At 45.3% G+C, this 23,541-nt stretch overlaps 1 protein-coding gene across 1 annotated transcript in view; it reads left to right on the top strand.

Moving 5' to 3' along the window:
* Window positions 1-23,269, top strand: part of LOC146867290 (group IIE secretory phospholipase A2-like) — a 176,935-nt gene extending 153,666 nt beyond the window's left edge. Inside the window, exon 3 of the mRNA XM_085614884.1 lies at window positions 23,124-23,269. Coding sequence (XP_085471010.1) covers window positions 23,124-23,269 — 146 coding nt within the window. The remainder of the gene's footprint in view (window positions 1-23,123) is intronic.
* Window positions 23,270-23,541: the final 272 nt, after the last annotated feature.

Below are 23,541 nucleotides of genomic sequence, written 5' to 3'. Positions count from 1 at the left end.
TCCAGTGATGTTGTTCTGGGCGTATTCCTCGTTAATTTTCCGCTTGACTGCCCTCCGCAGATCGTACCACCTGGCTTGGCATTCATGCCTGGTCCTTCTGATGGGCGCAACAGCATTCACCCTATCGACGATCCTCTGCCACATGCGTGATTTTTCAGCTATGCTGGTCTGTCTGACCAATGTTCCAAACAGCTGTGGTTCGACTCTGATGACTTCGTTGACAAGGATGTCCAGCTCCTCCCTTGTGAACTTTGGATTCTTGTCTGTGGGCATGGTGTGGGGTGTGGGTGCGGATGGTTGTGGGGGTGTGGGGGTGAATGTGACAGTGTGTGTCTGAATGTGAAGAGGGGGTCTTTGTGAAGGAGGGTGTGTGAAGGTGTGTAAGTTAAGATGTATGGGTGCAGTTGTTTGTCTGTGGGGTCTGTCAGCAGTGGGTCTGTTGCAAAGGCTCATGGTTTGTGTGTGTGGGCCCTTTTTATTGGTCCATTTGTGGGTGTGGCTGTGTTTGAAATTTTGGTGGGTGTGTTATAAGATGTGGTTGTGAGTTTGGGCCTCTGTTTGCCTGTTTGGATGTGCCAGGTCAGTCATTGAGATGTATTTTCAACTGTAGACGTGTTTTGTGGTGTTGTGCGAGTCAAATTGACCCTCCTTGTGCTGTTTTACAGTGTCCTGGTTCAGTACGAGTCTTTTTCGCGTAGGAAAGGTGCGTACATACGCGATGTTGGTGTACCGTGCTCTATCTGCAATGTTGTTGTAAGGTCCGTACATACGCGATGATGGGTGAGGGTGCTGGGGTACGGTGTTGTGGTATGGTGCGTACAGGTACGGGGCTGGGGTACGGGGCTGGGGTACGGTGCGTACAGGTACGGGGCTGGGGTACGGGCCTGGGGTACGGTGCGTACAGGTTCGGGGCTGGGGTACGGTGCGTACATGTATGGGGATGGGGTGCGGGCCTGGGGTACGGTGCGTACATGTACGGGGATGGTGTACGGGGCTGGGGTATGGTGCGTACAGGTACGGGGCTGGGGTACGGTGCTGGGGTACGGTGCTGGGGTACGGTGCGTACAGGTACGGGGCTGGGGGACGGGGCTGGGGTACGGTGCGTACAGGTACGGGGCTGGGGTACGGTGCTGGGTTACGGTACGTACAGGTACGGGGCTGGGGTACTGTGCGTACATGTACGGGGCTGGGATACGGTGCGGACATGGGGGGTAAGGTGCTGACATACGGGGGTACGGTGCTGACATATGCGGGGGGGAAGGGGGGCTGGACTGTGCGGCACAAGTTTACCCGGATACATGAGTGGTACTGCGTTCGCTCCGTACGGGGCCTTTTCCATGCGGTTGTGTATTCGGACGGGCGGAACAGATCATACTTGCGCGCTCGGACTTCAGTTTTACGATTGGTACGTAAAACAGTCCGGCTCCCTCTCGTACCCTTTTCCCGAAGCGATTTGTATGTATTTTTCATGTACGAATCGTACTTCGCCGGTTGTAGGGCACTTGTACCATTCGTACGTAAAAATATACGGATACGAGACGTACGCAAATTTTTTTGAACGGATCGGAATCGGCACCTAAATAGTAACATAAATTTGGAAAAATAAAACATATTTAATGTATATCTTAACAAATATAACAAATACACTTAATTTAAAAAAGCATTAAACACACATATATATATATATATAATAAATAATATATAATTACATATATCCACTTACAAAAAAAGTATTAAACTAATATTTTAATTTATATTATAATTTAAAAATGATATAAAAGCGAATAAATATAGATATAAATATACCATTAACATAAAAACTTTTAAAAAACTAACCATTATAATTAAATAAAAAAATTCAACAACTTAAAATTACTTAAATATAGTAAAAATTATTTCACACATTGCAAATAATAATTATAAATATTATAGTTCTAACATAAAGACATAATTCTAGAAATTATAACTGCATAAAATAAATTATAAAACATAAAATGTAATACATAGACTGTTCCCACTAGAATTTATACCAAACTATTCAAATAAATATATAAAAAATGTACTACTCCCATGTCACAAAACACAAAAATAATAAAATTGATTAAAATTTACAAATCTTCCTCCAATAAATGCAACAGTAGTAACAGCGTTGAATTGTGGATAGGTAATATTTACTATACCCATTCCAGCCAGTACAACAGTAAGAAAATAGTTGGAGTACAAAGGGATACATTTACTATTCCCACTCCAATAACTGCAACAGTAGGGGAAGTGTTGGATTGCGGAGGGGTAAAATGTACCATTCCCACTCCAATAAGTGCAGCACTAGGGAAAGTGTTGGATAGCAGAGGGGTAAAATGTACTATTTCCACTCCAGTTAGCATAACAGTATGGAAATGTTGGATTGCGGAGGGGTAAAATGTACTATTCCCACTCCAATAAGTGCAACAGTAGGGAAAGTGTTGGATAGCAGAGGGGTAAAATGTACTATTCCCACTCCAGTCAGTTCAACATTAAAAACAAACAAAATATCTTTGTTAAAATGATTTTAAAATCAAAGTAAATAAAAAGAAAAGTGAAATAACATAAGAATATATTTAATAAAAAAAATTGCAATCACAAATACCTACAAATATTATTATGAATAAATACAAAAATAACTTTCATACAAATTAATATTAGAGATTATTTATTAACAAAAACATTATTTATTACATACATTTAGTTTAGTTACTTCCCACCCTATTACAACCCCAAAAATCACAATCTGCACCTAAAACATTATGTACACTATTAATATAAATATTCATCAACAAACTCATTTTCATTAATTAATTATACTCAATGTACTTCCCACAATATACCCCCACAGAACACACAGCACAATCAATTGTTTTTTTACAACCAGATTGTATTGGTTTTCAAATACATCATCTACAGTCATAGGCATTGTGCATATTTAGTTAGGTACATTAAACACCCTGCCATTATTCCCTGGTGCATTTATTCAGAACTTACCCCCAAACATAACTATCCCTCCTCCCTCCTTGAGTTGCGCTTAGGTGGCTATAATTTGCTCTTTCAAATACTATTGGGTTCTTGAGCGCAAGGTGACTGGTCTGGCTTATTACGGCTCGTGCTTCCCTGTTCTCAATGTCCTTGTCCATCATTTCCTTCTGGACTCGCCGGTGATGATGGGGAGCCTACTCCATTGCCATCCTGCCTCTCCGCTGCCAATTCAACTACTTAATTTTCCCAGGCCCTTACCCTGTCTATCTTCCCTAAGCCTCAGCCAGCTTCCCTGATTAGCAATCTGCCTTCCGCTCCCGCTCATTTCGCTAACTCTCTCCTCTAGGAGACAATCCTCGGCCCTCCTGGTGCCTTCCAGTTTCTGGCTATCTCCCTTTTGGCTAGGACAAAAGCCAAATCCTGGAATATCCTGGTTGTTTTGTTTTTGGCCGTGTGTGGGAACCATCCTATTAAGAAATGCTCAGGGGTGCGCGGGAGCTCCTTGTCTATAAGATCCCCTATTACTTGTCTAATCTCTTCCCAAAAGGCTTGTAGTGTGGGGCAGCTCCAGAACTTGTGGATGATATGTGCTTCTCTCTCTCCACATCTCAGGGACACTGCTGTGTCTATGTTGAAGTATCTTCTAATGCTTGACGGGGTTAAGTACGCTCTGTGCAATATGTAGAAATTAATCAATTTGAATCGTGCATTCCTGGATACTTTCGGTGTCCATTCTAGGATCTTGTCCCATTCCACCTCTGGGATCGTTTACCCAAGTGCTCCCCTCACTGTAATCGCAACAGAGAGTACTACATATCTACATCCCACCAGTGACCACGGCTCCATACACCCTCACCCCCAATGTTGTCTAATCCTTCTGGTGAGGGCCCGTGTCTAAGGAACTGACCTCCCGGTAAATCGTATGCCGCCTGCAGTTCTTCAAATGGGAGTAGCGTGGAGTCCAGGTATAAGTCACCCATCGACTTCAGTCCTGCCTCAACCCAGTCTTCCAAACCCATCCATTAGCCCCCTGTGGTAACCATCGCAGCATAGTAATTGGAATGTCTGAAGAGTAGGGAATCCTGACCCCCACCCATTTCAAGTATCTAGCCCAGCATCGCACTACCACCCTGGCTTCCATGATGTCAGTGGACGTGTTCCGTCTGGCACTTAGGAGTATCTGTGTGAGGCTTGTGGCGTCTGGTGCAGCTGGGTACTGTTCCCGTTCTGGGTCGAAGCTTGGTGCCAGCCATTGAATCAGCCAGTACAGCTGAGCAGCAATATATTAACCCTCAAAATCTGGGACAGCTAACCCTCCAGCCGCCGTCGGGCGCTGCAAGGAGGCCAGCGCTACTCGTTTGAGCCCCGCTCCCCAGATAGAGGACGTGAGCTGTGAGCAAGGCCTCTGAACATTGCTCTCGGGATCCATACTGGCAAGACCCCGAAGTAGTACAGGAGGCGCGGGAGCACCACCATCTTCAGGACTGCCACCCGCCCAGCCACTAATTACAGTAATGTACTTCAGAATTCCATCGCAGTCTTCACTGACCTGATTGACCTACCCACGTTTCCCTCTTGTAGCCCTGCTAGTTCATGATATATTTTGACTCCCAAGTATTGCAGGCCGCTGGGCTCCCATTTCAGGTGGTCACGGTCAGGTGGTGGGAGGACGTTGGCTGTTATAGGGTATAAGCTTGTTTTCCTCCAGTTGACTTTAAGGCCAGACAAGGCCCCGAACTGGGCTAGCACTCTCTTCGCCCCTCTTAGCTCACCCCCTGTATCCCCCAGGAACAGTAAAAGGTCGTCTGTGTACAGAGCTATGAAGTGTTGCGTCTCTCCCACCCCCAGACCTTTGTAATCTTGTCCGCTTCGAGCCCTGCATGCCAGCGGCTCCATAGCCGATGCAAACAGGAGCAGGGAGAGGGGCATCCCTGCCTCGTACCCCTTTCCACCTTCTGCCTGAGGTAAAAGTTTTTTGTCCGGTGCGCACCCATGCCATGGGGACGTGTACAGTAGCCATACCCACACCAAGAATCTATCTCCCAGCCCCAACCTGGAAAGAACCTCATATAAGTAAGGCCACTCAAGGCTGTCAAAGGCCTTCTCAATGTCCACCATGAGCACCTGCGCCTCATGCTTATCATACTCATTGGAGCCCATGACAGCCAAGAGCCGCTTGATATTTATGGCTGTGTTCCATCCGGGGATAAACTCTGCTTGGTCCGCATGAACCAGGTTGGGCATATGTGAGAGGAGGCCTTTCGCTAGAATTTTGCTCAAGATGTTGTAGTCCATGTTGAGCATGGATAGGGGCCTGAATGCTGTGTAGTCATGCGGTTCCTTCCCATGCTTAGGCACCGGGACAATAAGGGCTTCCCTAGTACTCTCCGGCATTATTCCCGCTCCCAGGGCCTCCTAATACATAGCGACCAGTCTGGGGGCCATCTCCTCCATATATGTTACATAAAATCCTGCCGGTAGGCTATCTGTGCCCGGGTCTTTGTTCCTTGCCATCCCCTTGATGGCTACCTGCACCTCTCGTTGCATTATGTCTGCACTCAGCTCCTCCGCCTCTTCAGGACCCAATTGTACCATCTCCAGATCCGACAGTTATTCACTTGCATCTGCACGGTTGCCCTCTTTTGAACTTCTATACAATTGTGCATAGTAGCATAGTAGCTGGCGAAGATTTCATTGATCTTAGCCTGTGTAAAGTAAAGTGTCTAACCCTTGTCTCATACTCTATCCCCACTAGTGGCGATCTCCTGCTTACTGGTTTTGCCAGCCATGCTAGGAGCATTCCAGACTTGTCCCGCTCAACGTGGGTGCGCTACAGATACTTCTTGTAATCGAAGCATCAAAGCCTCTCGCTCTGCCTTGCCACTTCCTCCTTAGCTTCTAATAGTGCCTGTTGGAGCTCTGGGGCCCAGGCAGCCTGCGTTCAAACTCTCTGAGAGTCGTCTCCGCTCCCTCTACTGCTCTCGAGATAACACGCCTGACCCCTGTAGCGCGCGTAATGCATTGGCCCCACAGGACCACCTTAAAGGCGTCCCAATAGGCATTTGGCCAGGAGGCTGTCGCTGCATTAGCCTCAAAGTAGCTCGCTATTTCCCCCCTGATCTCTTTGCGGAAGACCTGGTCTTCTAGTGTTTCCATCCCAGAGAGAGGACCAGTGGATTTTGGTCCGATATCATGCGCACTAAGTATTCCACAGCATGGACCTCGCGATGCGTATCTACTGAGCACGTGTGAACCTCATGAACCGCCGAGAAGTAGGAGTAGTCTCTATCTTGAGGATGTAAAGTCTGCCAGGCGTCTACTAGTCCCCACCCCTGTCTCCAGGCCGTAAATGCTAGTGAGGCACGTGCTGCTTCGGAATTACGCAATAGTGGGTGTGATCTATCTAGAAGTGTGTCATCCACGCTATTAAAGTCGCCCCACACTAATGTGGTGCCCATCAAATATTGCATCAGGCAGTTGCTCAGTCTCGCAAAAAAGGCCGGTTGTTCTGCATTGGGAGCATAGACACTAATCATACTGCTCTACCGGCCTTCTAGCTGCCCCTTTATAGCTACATATTGGCACTCTGGGTCCAACAGCGAGTCCATCAGTTGGAATGGCTTGGATCCATATTAGGGCCGCCCACGCATATCATGAATAGGTAGTGTAAAAGAGTTGGCCCCTCCACCGTCTGTGGAAGGCCTTTCCAATTTCTGTGTGAGGTGCGTCTCCTGCAACAGGGCTATTTGAGCTCCCCTCCTCTGAATGTATGAGAGGTCCTTGTGGTGTTTCATCATGGTATGCCTACCCCTGATGTTCCAGGTCATGCACTTATACTTGTGTTTGTCAGCCATTGGGAGGTATTACTGTTCCTGGCCTGCCACCCTCCTTGTATGTCTTCCTCCGACTGATCTTCCAACTCAAGTCCCCATGCTTCCGAGTATGCTACAACTCAAGGTTCCCCTCCTTATTAACTGTAAACATTGTCCCCAACTCCCACTCCCCAGGATAAGTAGGATAACACCCCCATCCAAAGAAAGGTCTGCAAGTGACTGCTTGCAGGTCGATCAGTCAATGGCAATGGGGAAGGCTGCTCATCCCCCGCTCTCCCGGTCTCTGCAGCCGCCTCAGAGTTCTACTGTCCCATCAGGGCCCCCACAGTGCCTCCCCTCCACCAGTCCCGGTACCTCATTGCTGGGTTAGGTGTGTCCAGTTCTGCTCCAAATCTATTCATGAAAGAGCCGCCTGTGTTTCGATTTTCACTGCTGTGCACATGGCCCCGTTGGTGTGTTCTGTGCCCTCGGTATGCTTCCTGACCTCTCCGCCAGGCCAGGCAGGGGGCTCATAACCATAATATGTTTAAACCTAGCGGGCTTATTTCGTGGGTGACCATGTGCCCCCAGGCCTCAGTCTACTATCTCTGCGTCCTTTTTTGGGGGGAGGAGTCCTGTACTAAGGGCCTCTGTTGTGGGGTCATCGGGCTCTGTGGTTTCATGCACTGCAGGTTATGCCAAGTGCCTCATCATGCAAGTCGAGACCCCCATGATGCCATGGGTGTCTGGCTTCACATGGCTGCTCTCCTCCTCCAGAGTCCCTTCGAGACTTCAGGCTCGGTCCCCGCCCTATCCTGCCAGGCAAAGAGGGGGGGCTCCCAGGTTCACCCACTGCTCAGCAGCCTGATTCTGCCCCCCCTTGTTCACCTCAGGCTCCCTCTCAACTCGCTCACCTCGCAGAGGGGACCATGCAGGACGTGCCTCCTCAAGTCCGGGTGCCTGCTTCGCTGCTCTGGGTGTCTCCGGCCAGCCCTTTGCTCCATGCTCAGGCCCGCCCCACCGTGGTCCCAGTCGCGCTGCAGGAGCCCACGCTCTGCTCCTTTGCTGCTTCTGTGGGGGGTTCCCCTGTATGTGGTATCGGTCTTGTGGTTGGTGGGAGGGGGAGTTGACTCCCCAGCCTGGGCTGCCCCGGCCTGGTTAGTGCCACCGTCGCGACCCTCCCTGTAGCCGCTTTACTCCTCGGCGGGCACAGCCATTTTGACTCGCCTCTCAGTCATCTGTGTAGTCTCTGGGAGGCTCTGCCAGTCCAAATCGATTCCTGCGGCAGAGCAAGGGGGGGATATCCGCACTCCCAGGCCGCCTTATCCCAGGTGGAGCTGCCGGTGGGCGATCTTCGTGACTTCATCATCCACCAGCCGCCGCCGCCATCTTATCTCGCCCCATAGCTGTGATCAGCTTCCTCCTCACCGTCCAGGCAGCCCCAACCAGGGGGGAGTCTTCACGGCCAGCCCAAGCCTCGCGGAGGGGTGGAAGGAAGCAGCACCCACAGGTATGGTCCAGTGCAGCGCAAGCACTACCGGCGTCTTCCCTGGCTCTTTCATCTCTCTGTGGGCACCACCATCTTGGCTGGCCTCACAGCAGCAAGCAGCTCTCTCCGGTCCATGGATTTTAGCCACTTTCCAGAGGTTCTCTCAGCGCTGGTACACACCGCTCCCCTTAACCAACTGTGGGGGTTCAATCCCGCTTAGGGCGTCAGGATGTTGCTGGATAACGGTTGTCCGACCGGAACTCTCGAGCTTGCTGCACACACCATCAGCGCCAACACACAACACACTCATAACATATAGCAAAAAAAATATTTACACAATTAACATAATTATTCATTACATTAATAATTTATATTAATTAAAAATAATTATTAATTGCTTGAAATGAATTTACTTCCCACCCTGTCCCCTACAAAACTTACAACCCACATCTAAATTCTAAAATAAAAACGTGTTTGCACAATTACCATAATTAATCAATTAAACGAATATTATTAATTGAAAATCAAATTATAATCCATTAAAATGATTAAACTTCCCACTCTTTACCTCTATAAACCCCACAACCCACACCTAAAAAATATTTTTATTACAAAATAAACACAATTAATTATCAATTAATTAATAAATGTTACTTGAAAATAGATTATTAATTAAGTAAACAAAATTACTTCTGACTCTTCACCCCTATAACCCCACAGCCCACACCTAACAAAATTATACAATTAACATAATTAATTTTCAACGAATCAATTATTATTAATTAACAACTAATTATGAATTAATTAAAAATAAATTACTTCCCTCCCTTTAACCCTATAAACCCCACTACCCACACATAAAATGTACCCCAAAAATTAAAAGCACCATTAACACAAATAAATATCTTTTAAATAAATGTCATTAAATCAAAAGCTAATCATTACTTTATTATAATTAAATTACTGTCCACCCTATTGCCCTATAAACCCACAACCCACTACGAAAAAAAACACAAACTTTTATTAAATTAAATTTAATAACTACTAAAAATGTAACCCATATATTAAAAAACATAAACAATACTTATTCAAAAAAATGACATCACATGCATTAAAAATATGTACTAAAATACATAACACTCATCAAAAAACAATATTTTAAACAACTATATGTTTGCAAACATATTAAGACTTCTATATTGTAAAAATCGATATTACTTACCTTAGAATCGATATTCTTGACTTCGATATTCTTACTGACGATATTTCCAGATCTCAATATTTTAGACTCAATATTTTGTTGTGGGGATATATTTTTCCCAATATTCTGTCTAACTACCAATTGAAATTAGAGCAAATGACAAAATGGAACATCAAGGAGTTACAGTGCTACTAACAGAAAAATTGCGATAAAAATTGGATAGTTTAGAAAAGTCTGTGTCAAAAACTGAAGGATTAGAAAAACAGTTACATATTTGTAAAAATGTAAATGTTGAAGAAGGGCTAGTGAATGGTGCAATGGGTAAAGTTATAAACAAAATGTCATTATCCAAACAGAAATGACGTGGAATACTCAGCCAGAACTTTTTATGATATTGGTGAAGTTAGGCAGATTGGTGGATGCGTTGTACGTTTCTTACTCATGAAAGACTTGTTTGTACAGCGATAGCGGTTCCAAATTATCTTTAGCGTATGTAGTAACTATCCACAAATCGCAAGGTTTAAGTCTAGATACAGCTTTTGTTAATATTGGTAAAACTGTATTTAAAGAAGGAATGTCATAAGTAGCTTTGTCGTGAATTAGAACATTGTCTCGCATATTTCTGACTGATTTTGATGAGAAAAAAGTAAGTGCTGACGTAGGCTGTGTAAGGGAGTATAATCAGCTAGGAGATCAATATGCTCCTCATTTAGGCCAGTATCTTGTGTTTCAAAAAACAATAATGTGTCAAAAGTGGAAAATATCAAAGTAGTCTATCAGAGTTAAAAAGAAAGATGAACAAAAAGAAAAACAACAAGGACTGAAGAAAGGACAACTACAGCAAAAGAGGAAATTGAAGGGTATCACTTTGATAGTAAATCTGGATTGAACTGTTATGCAAATGTAGTGTTAAATGGACTATACCACTTGCCTCATTTTACAAATTCCATTAAAGAAAGGTAGACAAAAGAATCTCTACACATCTATGGGGCCGATTACGATGCAGTTAAAAAAGCATGCTGACCGAATCGGTTCCAGAATGCTTTCCTTGTGACACGGATCGGGGAAGGCCGACCGAACGATTTGGATGCATCCGGATGCTACCTGATACGATTCAGTCAGAATCCCATTGACTTCAGTGGGAGCCTGTGTTCCAACCGAGAACACAGGCTCCCATTGAAGAAAGGGGTGACTGGGAATAATCATGCACCCTGTGGCAGGCACCCCTTGGTGCCTGCCACACTGCATGATAGGAAAAAGGGAGGTCCCTTGGGCACCCCCACAGGCCCGATTCAGAGGGCCCCAGGTGAAGGGGGGGCCTGCTACAGGCCCTCAAAGACAGATTCCAACAGCCAATTTGTTCCGTGCAAACCAAAGCGGAACGGCTGTCCTAATCTGTCATCGTAATCACTCGCTCATGCCCATAGAGCTGAATGAATCTGCTCTGAAAGACTCGAACTGTATGAGTGCCTTTCGGAACCGATTCAGACAGCCCAGTGGTGTTCCAGGCATCATAATTGGTTGTTCGGAACTGGGTAAGATTCGATTGGAAACAAGGGTTTTGAAACGGATTCAGCAAGCCCGAATCTGATTCGGAGCCCTTCCGAACAGGATCGTAATCAGCCCCAATGTAGTTTACTTGAAGAATTAAAAAGTGACAGAAGTATTATACATTCTGCTACTGGAATAGGAAAATGTACAGATGACTGTAATGGATCAGTAGTGTTTTCGCGAAATCTTCAGTAGGATGCTCAAGAATTTTTAATGGTAATGTGAGGACTATTAGAGGAAGAAGATGTGAATATCAATGAATTATTTGGTTTAACTTATAAATGGAACCATAACTGTGAAGATTCAGGATTTACTTCTAGTACTGAAATCAATTCAGAACAATTCCTCTACTTGACATTCCCAGATTGTAAAGCTGTGCCCTTTGAAAATGTAACTAACAACACCCATCAAGATAGGACCTGTCCAAATTGTTGATCAGAACTTGGGTCAACGTTGTTTCTATAAAGATATGGAATATTTGTCAGAGTCATGCTACAACGATGCATTAGTAGATGGCACTAAATTAGGAACTGAAATAACAAACTTTGTATCTGGACACATTTCCATTTAAAAAAGAACTTTCACAACTATAGCAATCATATTTCATGAAGGAGGTAATATAATCTCTGAACAATACACAATGGGTCCAAGCACGATGCAACCGGTAAAGGCTTTGACCTGTGGTCGGAGCCTTCAGGGCCGCATCTTAATGGGCCGAGTGGTTTCCTTTCCGACCTCCTCATTATGATGGTAGTAGTCTGAAATGAAACTGGCCAGTCATTTCATCTGGATTGCAATGGACTCTGAGAGCCTGTCGGCCATACCGCGCACGCGTGGAATTCTCCAGAACCGGGGGGAATTCCGGCCGCAGCAAAGCGGTTAATTGAAAAATTCTTACCAAAGTTAGGTTTACAGAGTATATCAGTAAACAACTTACTAATTAAAATATGTGTAAGTATGTGTTCCAGAGTTTTTAAAAAAACATTCACTTTGTGACTACCGAAGGCACTCCCGTCTACAGAGTCACCACAAATATATAAAACACCACATTGAAGTTTTTTAAAAAAAAAACATCACTCCAACTAAAATTTAAACAACTAGTGGCTTCTATTAAGTAAAATCTGTCTATATTTATGTTTAAATATAGGGTATTGTGATGCCACCGCCTAAATAAAAAATATAAAGAAAAAAAACAACACTTATTAATTCACTGACGAAAATACAACGTTATACAAATACACATTAGAGAGTCATTATAGATAAAAAACATAATTTAAAACCTTAGAAATTCAAGAAAAAAGTCATTGGTTTACAAGGACGTTATAGTTAAGAAATAGAATATGTATGATACCCTCATAAGAAGTGCCCTCTCTTGTTTGCTTGACACACCAGGGTGACCAAAGTGATGACAAACAGCAACGGGACAAAGGACATCCCTGCCACATGCCTTTCTCCACCCAGTAGACTCCACCAAGGAGAGTTAAAACCCCCTTATTTTAACTCTCACAATGGGTTCCACATACAGGAGCCTGGTCCAGTTAATAAATCCTCTACTGAGGCCCATTTTGTGCATCACTTCATACAGATACTCGCTGTCACCTGTCTAATATTCATTGCCTTTAAAGGAACCTGACTCTTTACATAGTGAACTAAAATAAGGTACATTGTGAAAAGAGTCCAGGCAAACCCCAACTGGTTTACAGAGACAAAATGATAACACTGTATGCTCTCTTTTGTGGTAGTGTGGGCGAGCAGTTAGGCTTATCAGAGAGTTGCTCTAAGGATTTGTTCTACCCACAGACAAAATAAATGAGACACACACTCAAGAATTAATCCAAGACAAATTTAGAAAAATAACTTGTATTTTTATAGACATTTTGATACCAAGAACTTTGTTATCAAGAAAGTACTCTTTTTAAATATTATTTTTTACAGGTAAGTAAACAGTTCACTTAAATGTGACTTTATCCAGCAATGCTTCCCTATCGGAGAAAAGGCATCTGTTGCATTCAGTTATTTGCATTTGGTTTCTGGGGCTCTCCTTCAGGACTTAAGGTTGATTGAGCCAATGTTCAAAGTACCAGTAGCAGTTACTCATTACCTGCCTTAGCGTGTCCGGGCTAGTTGGGTAGGTAGTAGTGCACGCTACGCCGGTAAAAAGAAGGGGGGCCACCTAGAAGCAGGTTGCAGAGGGGGACTTGGGGACAAGTCCCTGAGCTCCTAATGGGGGAGGGGGCTCAGGTCACAAGGGTCCCTTAACAAGAAAGCACAGTCGGTTCACCGACACCCAGGATGGGGCACTTGGGTGGCCTAGGGCCTTGCAGTTGTCGGTCTCACTAGTTGAAGGTGCAAAATCAGGACAGCTGGCCCACTCTGGAAGTTGGTCTCTGCAGTCCTCATGTCCCTCAATGGCTGCTCGATCTCAGTGTCCTTAAAGTCCAGACTGGATGTGAGAAGGTGGGTTGCTATATGCTGTCCACTAGTTAAAAAGTGGGCACCTTGTACCAGGCCACACGACCCTTATGATGTCTGAGGTCAAAGATAACCATATTGAAAGCTATCCTAGTGGTAGATATGGAGAGCATCATATCAGGGCGGGTTGCACACCTTGCTTTTTCAACAAAGTTCTCCGAATTTTATAAACTTCCACTTTTTTACCATTGCGTGCTCAATGTGTCGTGCCCAGCCCAAACAGCACGTGATAAACTGAACAACAACGTATATTGGGACAACTTTCTGCCCCTAACCATTTGCACTGCTAATTTCAAAGTTGCATTTGCAATATTCTTTTTTTCCACACAAATTCCTCTTTGTCATTTTTCAATCATTGTTTTACTCCGTTAATAATCCACACTTTCGCTTGAATTAATTATGGTCCTCATGCAAGGAAAAAGCCATTTCCCGAAATATGTGTAATTGTTATTTTCAGTTTTCCCTGACGAAGGGCCCTAGAGGCCCGAAATGCATTGGATTTTAATAAAACTGCTACGGATGAATTTGGCTCTAGTCGTGTTCTTGAAAAGAGGTTCGGATGGCCCAGCAGGAGCATTGGAAATTTGGGAAATGGCTTTTTCCTTGCATGAGGACCATAATTAATTCAAGCGAAAGTGTGGATTATTAACGGAGTAAAACAATGATTGAAAAATGACAAAGAGGAATTTGTGTGGAAAAAAAGAATATTGCAAATGCAACTTTGAAATTAGCAGTGCCAATGGTTAGGGGCAGAAAGTTGTCCCAATATGCGTTGTTGTTCAGCTATGGAGAGCAGCCTTCAGGCATAATCTTGAAGGAATGTAAAGCAGCTTATTTTACCAGAATATCACCTCCTGAATGATTAAATGAAAGGAGAACACACAGTGTTTATATAAAAATATGTATTTATTAATATAACACTCTCTACTAGTCTCTACACGAGACTAGGGCATAAAGCACAAAATACTAAATCAATAGAACATTCGTAAATAGCGAAATATGCAGCGGGCTCCAGGGGTAGGCCGGACCATATACGATAAAAATGGTATAAAAACAACAACAACTTCAATAGACAGTGTGCCTAGAGCACATAGAACCGCTGGGACCCCAAGGAACTATATGGGAAAGTCGCAGTTGGCAATTTAAGAACACTTCTAAAAGAACTTCGAGCAAACCCTTTGGAACTTAGGAGGTTCTAAGGCCAACCCTCCAGTGAGTACCGAAGTACCTGTGTTACCTAACCCAGAGGAGGTCAAGTGGTGTCGGAAACCTTCGTCGTTTTCATTGGAGAGCTGCAAGGAAGTCCTGCTGCCAGGAGGGCAAAGAGTGTCCGGTGTAATCCAAGCCTGGATTCCAGGTGCAAAGAACCTGAAATCAGAGGGGAGAGAGTCTGGGTCACTTCAGGTGACCAGGGGCTCGGTAGTCAAATGCCAACCAATGTTGAGTGCTTCAGGAGTGAAGAAGGGTTGCTTTGCACTGCAGCTACGGGGACCAGGAGACGTCGAAAGCTGAGGGGTCGATGTCTGGCTGGAGCTCCAACAGGCCTTGGCAACTGCAACACGGTCAGAGGAAACAGGTTACAGGGTGGACCAGCAAGGCCCAGGGGACTCTCCAAGCAATGGGGAGTCAGGGCACGTCAGGAGCAACCAGGTAAACCCAAGAACAAACAAGGTGACCCTCGTTACAGAGAGTCCAAAGCACAGGCTCAGGAATCGTCACTAAGCATGAGCAGCTGCAAAAGTACGCGGTGCACAGAGGCTCGGGTTGCATGGTCCCACACGAGGGATACTGGTCTCAGAATAGCTGAGAGGGCAGATCGACCTCAGGGACCTTCGGGAGCCCACCTCCTGTGTTGCTGAAATCTTCAGAGTCCTCAAGAGCTCGGGAGAAGCAAACCGGTCAGATGCGTTTAGGTGTCTGCTTTTGCAGGGGGAGTAACTCCTTTACTCCAAGGAAGATTCTACAGTTGTCCAGCGTCGTGCAGGCAGTCGAAGTACTTGGTTTCTTCTAAGCAGAATCCTGTCCAGGTAAAATATAAAGTCCTGTAGCCAGGTTACCCACTTTGTACCCATGGGAAGGGGTTGGAAAGATTCTGTGGACCCTCCTAGGGGAGGGGCAGGACAGAGGGGTGGCTACACCCATGTCCTTAGTCGAGTTTCACGCCAGAGCAGGAGGAAATGGCTCCTGTAACTGGTTTGAGCTGGACTATGCACAGGGACACCAAATGTGCCCCCAGTGCAGACTTTCTGGCACTCTAAGAGTGCACCCACCCAGCCCCAATACACGAAATCCTGTCTGGGAGGTGGTTACACCTCCCTGTGACAGGATGCCTATTGTCATGCCTTCCTCTGAGCGAACTCGGCTTAGCAGTAGGAGAGCAGACTTGTGTCTGTGGCTGGCAGCATCCATTTTGTGCTGCCCAGATCGAGAAAGCTGGTACCGGGCATACCAGTGACCCACATATGTCCCTTTAGAAGGGTGGAATCATACCCCCCACCAGTTACTGGTGGGGAGGTTTGATTCCAAGGTGTTTGACACCAAACACAAAATGTTTCTAAGCAGCCGTTTTAAAGTTAGCATTTATCGAGAGGTTATAATGCACTTAAACATACATGTTGGCTACATCACAGACAACCCTGGAGAAGGGTCTCCGAAGGCTGCTCATGCAGGGGCACTCTCTCACTAAAAACCCAGCACCCTGCCTTTAGGATTGTTAAGGCCTGCCATAGGGGTAACTGATAGGTATTGAAGTGTAGTGATTTAAATAGATATAGTGAACCTATATCTTAAGTAAGTGGTTCAAGCACCAGCTTACACAGTCTGCTGTAGCAGGCTGGTGGTGTCAATTTGGATGGCCTCTCAGGGGTGGCATAATACATTCTTCAGCCCATGGGAGGCCTTTGGGGTACCTATGCCCTGGGTACATGGTGTACCATATACTAGGGACTGATAAGGGTACCCCAGAATCCAATCTGGAGTGTACCTAAAGTACATGCATATCAATTTACAGGTGAAAGCAGATAGACTGGGGTCCTAGATAGCAGGATCCCAGTCAGACTAGGCCAAAAACAGGGTGACATCAGCAAAAAGTGGGGCAACCATAAGAAGCAGATGCTACTTTCCTACACTGGACTCTCGCGGTCTTTGTTCGCTGCTAGGGATCCTGTAGCCTGGGTATTGGTCCTGTGGGACTCCTATTGCCCTAGTGTCCTCTCAGTTGCTGCGGAAACAAATCTGACCTTCAGGAGAACAGGGTCCTCTTCCTGGGAGGCTGCTGCATTGAGCTGGCGGGGGTGTGGCAACTCAGTAAACCGGATTTTGCATTTTCGTATTGTGTTTTTTGCGTATTGCCTATTGGGGGAACAATTGAATATTTTTAGAAAAAGAGATCTGGCCCTGGGGACCTAGACAGCAGGAACTCAGTGCACTTCTGTCAAAATTGCCTCAGGTACCAGGCAAAAAGTTGAGTGACCATGTCAAAAAGAGGCCCTTTCCTACAGCTTTGCTCCGCTCAGGTATAAAATCAGTTTGCTCTTCATGCATGAGATGAAGCATATGTGGCTGGAATAGTGTGTTTAGTAACCTGCTCCAGATCTCATAGTCGATGTTTCACATCGACAATGGATGGTATGATGCCATCTCATGGAGGGCAGCCTGATTTAAGGAGGGGGATTCTAAATGTCGTCCATAGTAGGGGGTAGGACGCATTCAGTGTGCATTGTCCAGTAGACATCAGCCAGGTGAGGTGCCAGTTGATTAGTTTAGGTGGCACAAAACTTCACCAGGAGCCTGTCCAAGCCAGGCATCTTACCTCTGGCCATGTCCTTGAACGCTGCTGCTGCCTCCTCCAACAATAGGTCTGTGCCCAGTGCATCTGCCATATCCAGCGAGAGAGTCAGCATGGGTAAGGGGTCTAAGAAAAGAGGCATGGCAGATGGGCTGTATGTGGGTGGCAGGATTATAAGGTAGGGTAGTACGTTTGTTAAAGTACGTTAACATTAGAAGAATTGTATACATGGTCGCCAAATTCATCACCCAGCTCCAAGATCCCCATGTAGTTGGCTTTACCATCCAAGCCAGCAATGCACTAGTTTTATCCTGTTCTTTATGGGCCCTGATCATGTACTCCCGGTAATAAAAACAGTGAAACTTCTCTACTAAATCCTCTAGCTTCTTCTTCTCAACAAGCAGAGATTGCTGGACTGTGGGGCCTATTTTTCTATAACTTTCTAGTGATCGAAGTGTAAGCTGTTGTACTCAGGCATCTCACTGTAAGGGCTGCGGAACTCCTCCCGCATGTGCAATATAGTGTCCTCTAACTATGTCTTACATGCCTCCCATTCTATCAAAATGGACACAGTGGACCCCGTATTTGTAGAAAAATAATGTTGTGTTTCCTTCCCTATTGTATCTCGAAATTCTTGATCCTCCAGGTTTTCAATCTTGAGCCTCCAACTGGGAACACAGGTTTGAGTTGATGCCCAAGAAAGTGTAAGGAGGATCGGGTTATGATCTGACAGTCTTCAAGCCAAACACTATCTGTGTTTGGACTGTCAGGGTGCAAAGGAATGTATTGAGCCTCACAAGTCATGTAAGGGTGGGATAAAAAAAGTAGTCTCGCTCAGTACGATGCCTTGCTCTCCGGGTGTCTACCAAGCCCCAATGCTGTATCAAATTGCAAAACTTCTTTTCAGTCCTTATGACTGGGGAGTCCCGTAAGGGTTGGTGCATTCTATTCACTGCCTGAATGGCCATACAATCGAAGTCCCCAACAATTATAATAGGGGTGGTCCTATAAGTAGCCAGGGCCAGGGAGACCTCATCTAAAAATTTGGGCTGGCCTGTGTTAGGTGCAAATGTTGGTTATCATAATGCTTTACCTCCAAGTTGTCCACTAAGCACCACATACCTCTCTTCCTTATCAACCTTTTCCTCTAAAATTTGAAATGGCGTCCCCAGCCTGACCCATATGAGAACACCTCTGGCAAAGGTATATGTGGTGTAGGTTAAATGGCCACAAGTGCCTTTGCAATGCCTCCCCCACCGTCGCTGTTAAATGTGTTTCCTGTAAGAGTGCTACATTGACCCCCCTTTTCTTTCGATATGCCCGAATCCTGAAGCATTTGGACACACTGTTAAGGCCCTTGATATTCCAGGATATTACCTTATATCTATACTGTTAACCTCTTGTTGTGTAAAAGCATTGGTGTGAAAGGCCCCATGACATAGGACCCTCAAGTATCTACCTCCCCTCAAAGGCACCCTCCCCACAGTGCATGCAGAAATTTCTTCAGACTGTAGCATCAAATCCCCCCAAGACAAAAAAGCAACAGTACCCCCATCCAAACAATGACACACTAAAACTATGAAACCATGTACAATTCACACAGAAAGCCAATATGGGATGATGGCCATCTCTGAAGGGAATCTAGGACCATGGCACAACACCTGGGCCCTGCAGCCAAAGTTAAACAGACAGTAAATCCCACCAGCCCCATGCAGTTACCATCACCATATCACTTAGAGGCCGAAGATTATTGTCACTTAAGTTCATCAGCTGTCTTTGGTGTGATCCGCAGAAGCTCAGTCAGTACCAGAGACAGTGTTCAGGTTAGAGTCAGATCCCGGATCCAAATCAATCACAATGGATGGCTCAAACCTTTCATCAGGCCGGGTGTTCACTCCATACACCCCAATGCTTTCCGTCACTGCAATCGCACTCAGCCAGTCTTTCTGAGTCTGCTCCGTTGTGGGAAAGCTGGGTGTTGCAGGTTCAGAAAAAGTGGAGGTCATTCGACCCTACGTTCCTTGTCTCTCTGATGCGCCTCTATCCAGTGCCACACCTCTAGAGGGACTGTGAAGAATCTGGTGACAGATTCCGTAGTGAGGCTCGGATTATCTGGAAACAGCATGGTGTACTTGATCCCTGGTTACCCGAGTCATGCCTTGGCAGCCAGGAAAAAGGAGTGTTGTTTTTTAAATGCCAACAAAAAATCTGGGCATAGCATCACTCTGTAATTTTCCATTACTAGGTCCCCCTCATCACAGGCCTTGCTGAGGATATAGTACCTGTCGCAGAAGTGGAGCAGTCGAGCCACTACCAGGCATGGCAGGGCACCTGTAGCGGGAAGCCTCACTGTCACTCTATGGGCCCATTCCAATGCAGAGAAGGGCAAGAGACCATGAGGAGCTATTTTATCCTTGATCCTGGTCTACAAGAAAGAGATCAAATCCCAGCTCTCAATACGTTCCAGGAAGCCCACTATGCTGATATTATTCCTGTGTGCTCTACCCTCTGTATCCTCCGCGCTATATTCTAGGGTATGCAGTCTCTCTATGGCATCCACCTTTTGAGATGTGAGGCCCCCAACCACTGTGGGCTGCATGTCAGTGATGTTGTGATCAGAGTTTGTCATGCGTACCACCATTTTAAGCTGGTCATCCAAGGATACTCAGGTCAGCCACCACAGTGTACATCTTGTGCTCCAGAGCGACCCTGGCATCTTTAATTGCTGTTAGTATGCTATTCAGTGTGGTAGGAGACTCCCGAGCAGTGTTGGAAGACCAGAGTGTTTCTAGTATTTCTGCCCATAGTCACGGGGCAATAGATCAGTGACTGAATTCAGCAAACACTTGAACCAGGAATTCCCTAGCCCCCACTAGGGCAAAAACAGTACAGGTGTGCCCATTATGTTGGGTCAGTCCAGCACTGCAATCCTCCCAATGCTGGCAATTTCGCAATGCTCCTAGAGGAGATTAGTCATCTGCCTTGAGGGAAGCAATGTGTGTCATTACTTTCTGGGTCTCCCCAGCATGCCCTCCAGGGGCCACTCGTTGTAGCCGCCAGGGGGGCAAGAAGAACATTCAGCCCCAGGTGCTCCCCCAGAGGCCCAGTCAGCTGGCCAATCATTCAAACTGTGATGTACCCCCTCCCCGCGTCAGGTCACTCTAAGGGGATCTCGGCATACACTGCTGCTCCTCGTGCCTCTTCCCCACACACTGCTGCACACTCCACTATAAACATCAAGAACGCCACTTCCTCTCTCCTTCAAGCAGCCTGGTTCCAAGAAAGGTCGCCCTCACAGCAGTCGGCTGCGAACCGGCGTGGGAGGGGGCCCCAGCTATAGGCAGCTCTGGGGATTGTCAACCAAGGGAGACACCCCCTTAGGTACCGCAGACTAAGAGGGAGCGCTAAAGCTGCTGGTAGTTTTTTCAGCGCTTCTCTGGTTGCCGCGGGGCCCGCTGTCTTGATTAGATGCATCTAATAGGCAATGTTCAGCCACATGAGGTACCCGTGGATTAGACCCAAATGGTGCCACTCTACATAGACAAGGAACAGGTGTGGAAATTGTGATGCAGGATGATGGTGGCTCAGTCCCAGGAGCTCACCAATGTAGCTGCTCATGACATCGTTTCCAAGAGATGCCCTGTGTCCATCTGACCTCTTATAAATGCAAATTTGAAATAACATACTTATTTTTCTGTATGTCTGAGGACAGCTCTCTCTTTTTAGATAGATCACTACACTGAATGCAGCCCAAACCTCTCCAACACATAAGGCATCATCTAGAGTTTGACGGACAGGTTACTGTGTCACGAATGTGACTGATCTCCTGCCCACCTTATTACGTGCATTATATCCTATGGTACTTTTAATAAGAAGATGGGGTATCTGTCATATTTGTAATGGAGTAACCTGTCTGCCAAACTCCAAATCAGGGCCATTTTCTTCCCTTTATTACTGAGATTGCATCAGACTCTTTGTGTCACTATACTATGTTGTAAGTAACTCTAGGTGAGCGAACAGTCACTTCCCATCACATGCCCTCATTCACTGTGTCCTACCTATTGCCTTATTTGTCTTCATCTGGTAATAACCTCTGTTCATGCTGGCTAACTTATGATCCTGTGGGTTCACCAATAGTAATGTGATTAAAGTGTCCAGTTTTCTTCGCACAGCCACACTTAAGCATAAGCATATTCACTACCTAATTGAGTAAACAATCCTCAGTTCAATGATCCCTCTCATGAGAGGGGTCCATGTGAGGTTTATTAAATCAAAAATGTCCTCAGAACTACATGATCGCAGACTCTTCGTGAGATCTGATAGAACAGCTCCTAATTCTTGAGCTCACTCCCCTCTTCTGACTGACATCCAATTGTGTAACATACACACCTTTCAGTTAAATCATCCCATCATTCCTTGATGACAATATATATTCTCTGCAACTCTGAATGGCAGTAGAATGTTCCCCGATTGAAGGCACAAAGAGCATTAACACTGACAAACCCTGGTCAAAATGAAAATACAGAGCACAGCAATAAGGAAACTGATTGAAAAACATGCTCAGACTCAATTGAAAATGTAAGCACAGCCCAGCTGAAGCTCAATACTAATTATTCCAAATGGTTCTGAAATACATAAAGCCAACTGTGCACCAATCATGTGTTGCATCTATTCCTCACCATAACATGTTAGCTTAGTGAGCTTTTAAATATGAAGGGTCTGCTCTACTATGGGAATTTGCGGTTGCAAACCCTGTGATTGGCATTAATCACAGGGCTTGCTTTCATACAATCAGCTTTTCTTAAGTAGTTGCTCTATTTTGCCATATGGAAAAGTTTTTCGTACGGGTCATGAAATTGACGTTCCTTCCAAATTGTGAGCTGGTATGGTATGAATCAATAGTTTGCATCCACAGTTCCAACCTCAAATTATTGATCAAAGCCAAATTCCAAAGTTGGGGTGGTAACTGATTCGCATAGGGGAAGAGGTCCTTTTTTTAACTACGTACCCTTTGTGGGTCGGGTGGTAGCCTGGGTGTGAGTAGTCAGTAGTCCAGGGGACCACTACCAGCTCCCCCTGAAATTTTCCAAATTGAAAAACTTTTTTTTTTTTTAAAAACAGCCCCAGTGACTTTAAGAAGCATGGGCTACTTTAAAGGTTTTCTGTTTGGGAATGTAATCACAGTGATCGTAGTCTGTTGTCTCTTGCAACCCATAGTCCTTGTGATTGCAGCCAGTCACAGGGGCTGGCAAATTGCAAATAGAACACTAGTTGTGTAGGTCATTCTGTGACCCACTGTGATTTCTTATTATGTAAACCGATCTACTAGTACATATGTTGTTTGCAAAATGTGATTCGATCTGCAAAAAGTCAGTGCGCAAAATGTGACAACTATATGCAAATCGAACCTTAGTATATATGTCCCGAAGCACTTTTGCATCCTGTTTTTTCATTCTATAGATAATTCTAACCAGTTTAACTGATCAAAAAAACTGTTGCCAGGAACTCAGACTGCTATAAGAAATCTGTTTTTTAAATAGACAAATTCCAAGTCAACCTTCTTTGCTTTTCAAGGTGTATATCTATCTAAAGCCATTGTAACTACTACCCATACTTCGTGAAGCTGTCTTCATCAACTTCACCAATATACCCCCAAGGAATGTGGCAAATGTATTCTAGCATGAGTATGTTTAAACTCGGTGTTTCGCGGTCTCCTTAGGAGATCCTTGCTGATGTTTGCAAAGACTTGAACTTTCACTGCATGGTTCTGGAATAACTTCATGTTGTTTTGCTTTGCTGCAGAGGGCTTCTTAAATGATTGTGGACGACTAGCTTGTGAATGTGACAAGACAGCAGCGCTTTGCTTCAAGACAAACTTGGACAGCTACAACTGGAAATACACATTCAAGCCAAATTCTGAATGCGAGGGGAGCAGGCCGATGTGCTGAATTCCCAGTTTTATGAATAATCAACTTTGTAATGAACAAGGATAATCGACAGTAATCCTAGGAGCTAAATAAAAAAGAATTCAAGCATCGTGCTCTGCTAGACTTTTTATTCTGTAAGTCTTTGTCAGAGGTATGCATGATTCCTGTTGTATGATGTGGGTCGCAAGGCAGTAGAAGGTGGATATAAGCCTTGATAAGTACATCAAATGTTGCCTTTATCACACCTCTTGTAAGCCAGTTCTCTATCCGCCTGCACCTCTCCTAGAGGATCC

The sequence above is a fragment of the Triturus cristatus genome, chromosome 1_2, assembly GCF_964204655.1.
Source record: "Triturus cristatus chromosome 1_2, aTriCri1.1, whole genome shotgun sequence".
NCBI lineage: Eukaryota > Metazoa > Chordata > Amphibia > Caudata > Salamandridae > Triturus > Triturus cristatus.
Note: the sequence above shows the minus strand (reverse complement) of the source record. Positions and strands in the feature narration are given on the sequence as shown.